Genomic DNA, 6,000 nt, shown 5'->3' on the forward strand with positions numbered 1-6,000 from the left:
GAATCTCAAAAATATTTTTATGTATTTCTGCTAAGGATCAATATTCCATATTAATTAGAACGATAATGCATGAATTTTTTTCATATTTTTTTTCTCTCCCTCTCTATTTTCTTGTTATTTTTTCTCTTTATTTTCTTTATTGTTATTCAAATATATATATATATATATATATATATATATATATAGATATAAGCAGTATAAAAAATAAGTAGACGGTAGATGCATGTAAAACATATTTAAAAAGCAGTCTTTGAATAGGTATTTTAGATTTCTAATTTGTGTGTGTGTTTCTTTTTTCTGTACATCCTCTATTTTAGAAATGAAAATAAATAAAAATTCGTTTGAATTCGAAGATGAGTTGAGATGAATTGTGAATAGTAGGGAGATGTGTTGTGAATAGTAGTGATATTTGTGAGTTAAAGTTGATGAATAGTAGTGAATAGTAGTGAGATGAGTTGAGATGAATTGAGATGAGTTGTGAATCTAAACCGGGCCGTGTGAATTACAATTTATTATAATGCACGATTTTATATGTCAGGGAGACCTATTGGCACATAGGAGATGCTTGAAGAATGAAATGAGATAAAAATTTTATGAATAGTAATAAGATGATTTGTAAATAATAGTGAGATAGTTTGAGATAAATATTTATTGAGTTTTGAGAAACAAAAGAGAAAATATTGAATAAAAAATATTAGAAAATTAAAATATTGTTATAATTTTATTTTTTAATATTATTTTTTATTTTGAAATTTGAAAAAATTGAATTGTTTTTTATTTTTTATCTAAAAAGTTGAGAAAGTTGTAATGATTAATTTGAAAGTATTTGTCCTTGAATGATGTTTGAGAAGTAAATGAAATTGGATGAAATGGCATGAGATGAGATGTGATAAAATGAAAAATATTTCCAAACATCACCTAATTAACATCACAAAGCTAACATAAAAATATGGGTTGCATGGTTAAACCTACAATTACACCAATTTAGCTAAAGTTTGTGTGTTTGCCTTTTACAATATAAATTAGGTTGCATTAATTATAACATCAGTTAGAAAAATGCTTTAACCATAAAAGTATTTTACAAAAGTAAACTTACAATTTAACATAACCTCATGTAGTATGTCAAATTACAAAATTACTTTTAACGCAAAATAGATTTAACGTATCACATTAAATTAAATCAATTATAAATTTACTTTCGTAAAATCTACATAAAAAAAATACTCAATATTTTGCACTAAATACATGGATACCATCACTTTAGCTTAAAATATAAAGTGGACCTCAAAGTACCAAATGGAAAAACTGTTGAGAATATAACTTGGTAATTAACAAGATACATACATGAGAGTCCATAATCAAACAAAAGCAGCACATCACAAAAATAAATAAATAAAATAAAATAAACGTTCTTACTGACAAACAACCTAAGAATCCTGTTCCTCAATCGTTTCATTATTACCAAACATCTCAGTTTTCTTATATCAGAACACGCACGCGCGTGTTTTCCTTCAAACGATATTCCAATCCCTTTCAAGCTTGCTTTTGAGCAGAGCAAGTTGATTTTTAGGTAAAACCATGGACACTGTCACTCCATCTGCAACTGCACCAACATGACCACCACCTTCCCCTTTGCCATTTGTTGGTCCTGGAAGCACCAAAACAACACCTTCATCTCCAACCCCATTAATGGTATAATTGGCAAAGACAGGCCAATGTCCCTTCAACTCCAATCCATAAATATTAGTTTCTTCCAAATTCACAAAAGTCAAGTTAGCTCCATATGTTATAAAATCTGCCTCCCCATTTCCCTTCTCCACCATTTCTTCATCTACACTACCAATATTATTATTATTGATCTCCACTATCTTTTGAGATATTAGCTCTGCCACTGCAGAAACATCAGCTTTTGCCACTGAGAAATCTGCTTCAACCATGCTCAGCACCATGCGGCCATTAGTTGGATACTCATTTTCCCTAGGCCTGTGGTGAGAAGTACTTGTGCAGACTGTGACAATCCTTGGACCCAAATCTTCCCTGGTTTCAGATATATATTTCCATATTACTGCAGAGAGAACTTCAAAATGTGAGGTCTTGGCTGCTAGTTTGTCATCTGCACAGATATTTGTTACCATATGCTCAAGTTGTTTGGCGGTTACTGGGAAATAGTCTGTCTCCATGTTACAGTCATTGGCAGTTAGCCAGTGATCATCTCCTAGCGGGTCCACCCTTTTCATGGAATCTGATTTCTCACAACTTGGAGGTGGGAATTTCGCTTTCACTGGATTTGGGGTTTGGAGAGATTTGGGTGGCATTTGACCAGACAATATCTGACCCCACATGTTGATGAAGGCTGAGGCTGAGAATGCATCTCCAAGAACATGTGCCCAGCTGAGCCCCAATGTCATTCCTCCGCATTTAAACCGGGTGAACTGATTGCAAGCATGCAGTGACAACATGGAAAAAAGCAGTCAAATTTTTTCACTTTCAAGATTTTTCCGAAAGGGGTTATAAAAAAAAAGAAAAAGAAAAAAATTAGGTGTTATGCATTTGGTGCTAGGCGGACAGTGTAATGCATATATTCGAGGTGAGGGGACTGATTGCATATAGAAAAATTCTTCTTGATCATTATTTACTACCTCACATCTTATAAAAAACACATTCATATCTTATAAAAAACAACTCCACATTCTATTAAAAAAAAAAAATTATAAGTATAGAGTATAAAAATAAATAGTGCTTTATGTATAGAATTCCTTTTGCAGATATTATATTGTCGATCCATATTTTCAAAAAGTGACAGCAAGTTCTTGACCTAATAGCAACTGCAAGTTCGAAGGGAAAATAACGAGAAACTTGACAAAAACTCCTCGTTTGTTTATAACATTTCTCAATTTATCTTATTTAATTATTATAATTTTTCTAAATTTACACACAAAATAAAATAAATAATTTAATTTTTTCAAATTTTAAAACAAAAATAATATTAAAAAAATATATTTTAATAATATTTTATTCAACTTTTTAACTTTAAGTTCAACTCATCTTATCTCATCTGTGAACACAAACGAGATACCTAACAGCAAGTTCTCAACGAGAAAAGAAATTGTAATAATTTATATAAGTTGTATATAAGTTTCGCATGAGAGCAGACTCTTCATAGAAAAATGAATCCCATCATAAAAATAAAAATAAATAATAAATAATTTTTTTCTAATAGGACTCGTATTTTTACAAATGGTTAGGGTTTGTATACCTAAAACTTATGTTTAACGTTACTAAAAAATGAGAATTATCTAATTAGCTAGTCGGCCTGCTAAGGGCCAAAACTCTTAAATTCAGATATTATCTAGTTATATTATATATTCAAACAACTCTAGCTTCAAATCTTATTTCATTGCTAGTTATTACTTCCAGAAAATCATGGATAAATTTCCTTTACAATAAGAATAAAATATAAATTATTTGAAAAAAAAACTGATTAAACTACTAAACAAGACGAGAGCACCAATATTTTACTGATCATTGTCCCTCCATTCCACCTTCCTAATTCGTGCTTTATCACTGTGATCAGCTGTAAAATTCATTTTCTCGAAAGTCTATATACAGTACTCCTCTCCATGGCTTATCCGTCTCGTTTCGTCACGTAGTTTAAATAAAATAAAATATTTTATTAAAAATTAAATAAATTATTATTATTATTATTATTATTATATAATTTTTTAATATATAATTTTTTAATATATAATTTTTTAAGATTTGAAAAAATTGAATTGTTTATTATATTTTATGTGAGAATTTGAAAAAATTATAATGATTATATGATATGATATGAGATGAGATGAGATGAGATCGGGCTCATTTGTTTTCAGAGATGAGATAAGATAAGATGAGATAAGTTGAGATTAAAGTTAAAAAGTTAAATAAAATATTATTATAATATATTTTTTAATATTATTTTTATTTTAGAATTTGAAAAACTTAAATTGTTTATTTTATTTTATATTGAAAATTAAGAATATTGTAATAATTAGATGAGATGAGATAAAATAAAATAAAATATTTTCTAAAAATAAACAAAGCACTATTTTATGTAACCAAACTAACCCTTAATATTTCCAATTTTCTAGACACATATCTACTCTTATTTTTTCAATTAGAAATGCTAAACCGACATTGTTTTTAGCATTTTTTTTTTATGATGTTGTAAAACTTTTTTAAAAAAAATATTTAAAAGTGTTTAGAAATTACGTAAAAAACATCCAAAAAAAACAAAAAACAAAAATTATAATGTCGAGCCACTCTTTATTCAATAATGCCAGACAATCGACATGACAGAAAGTACGTACGTATAAGTACTACTGTTTTCTTTCCCTTTATCAATAATTCATATCAATAATATTAATAAAATAAGATAAACTACACGTATGTACGAGATTCAAATAATGTTAATGAATTTGAGAAGGAATGCTTGTGAAAGTTTGGGCTAATGATCATCAGTATTCATCCTTAAACTAAACACAACATAAATGTATTGAAAAAACAGATCATACATATATATAATCAATTCAGCAGAAATTTCGTACTTCCAAAATTTTAAATCATATCTAGCTAGTACCTGTATAATGACCAAAGGCGAGAAAGCAAGATCAGGACCAAGAACTTGATTATAAACAAGACTACCATGAAAGCAGCTGTGATCTTTCATGGCCAAAAACTCTTCAATGGTGGCGTCGCAATCCGCTTCAACAATACGCACACCGCTGTCGTTGCACTTGATGAATGGCCGGCCTGTTTCTGATCTCCGAACCCTCCCGGAAACGGTGGAGTAGTGGTCTAGACATTGGAACATGGGTTCCTTTAGGTTAAGTATTGAGAGCCCCTCAACTGCTTCACGCCTAAAGAAGTAAACCCCCTGAATGTAATGGAGCTTCATGGCCAAGTCCATGTGCGTCAGCTCGTGCACCTTGTTCTCGCCGGTTACGGTGGCCGGCACCACCGACGATAACTTGAAGTTAGAAACCAGGCTTCCCATGTTTTCCGAGCCCATTTTTCGTTGTGACGTTTTTTGGGTGAGTTTGCCCGGAGAATTTAAAGGAGATCAGGACGAAGAATGTGGAAGGGAAATGAAAAAACATGCAGTATAGTACTCCTGATCAGAGTTGAGGAGATTTGTCCAGAGAATTAGTTTTCCTGGCCGGGGGAAGGAATTAAGTCTCCATAATTTGCATTTAAAGCAGAGCGCAGAGACGCCATGCATGCTGCATCGAGCTGTGTCGGTACTAGCTTAACATGAATGTGGGGCACCCCCTAGTGCCCAAGTATTATGGATATCTTAATGATCAGAGAGAAAGAGAAGGACGGTAACGGTTGGATCAATTGAATGTGTTCGTCCGTTGTTGTATGGGTACGCGGGCTGGCTCGACTCATGTGTAAATGCATATGGAAAAGGAGAAAATGATTTCTATTAAGTACTAAATAGATAAAGTTTTATAAAAGTTTTTGTGAAAAAATACATTTCATCTAAAAAAGTATATAAAAAATATTTTTTTATTATTGAGACTCACTTTTTTATAAATAACTATCACCATTCTAATGGGTTATGTAAAAATTATTTTTTTTTAAATTTGAAAGTAATAGCTCAATATAATCTATCTAATAGATTATATATTTTATAACTAATATCCAGTTTGCTATAATACCATTTCTACATCTATAAAATACTATTCATACTTATATAAATATTTAATTCATTTCTCTCTCTATTTTCTACTTTTTACTTTATTTGAAATAAATCAAATATATTAAAAAGTATAATATTTAAATAACATAAAAAAAAATTAATAGACAAGTTGATATATAGTATATTGTAAAAGTCAATATATAAAATAAAAAAAATAGATTTTAGTAATATACGTATTTTAAAAGATAGGATGAAGAATTCATTAAGAGTGCTCTAAACTTATCTATTTGAGACTTATCTATTAGTTGAGACTTGTA

General features: G+C 30.0%; 1 protein-coding gene across 1 annotated transcript; it reads right to left on the reverse strand.

Moving 5' to 3' along the window:
• Positions 1 to 1,428: 1,428 nt before the first annotated feature.
• LOC121262942 (protein ECERIFERUM 2-like) lies at positions 1,429 to 5,288 on the reverse strand. Its single transcript, XM_041165649.1, has 2 exons — positions 4,619 to 5,288; positions 1,429 to 2,432 (listed from the first exon to the last, which is right to left on the reverse strand). The coding sequence occupies exons 1-2, from the start codon at positions 5,048 to 5,050 to the stop codon at positions 1,512 to 1,514; spliced, it is 1,353 nt and encodes a 450-aa protein (XP_041021583.1). The 5' UTR covers positions 5,051 to 5,288; the 3' UTR covers positions 1,429 to 1,511.
• Positions 5,289 to 6,000: the final 712 nt, after the last annotated feature.

Source organism: Juglans microcarpa x Juglans regia, chromosome 4S, assembly GCF_004785595.1.
Source record: "Juglans microcarpa x Juglans regia isolate MS1-56 chromosome 4S, Jm3101_v1.0, whole genome shotgun sequence".
In the NCBI taxonomy this organism is placed as follows: Eukaryota; Viridiplantae; Streptophyta; class Magnoliopsida; order Fagales; family Juglandaceae; genus Juglans; species Juglans microcarpa x Juglans regia.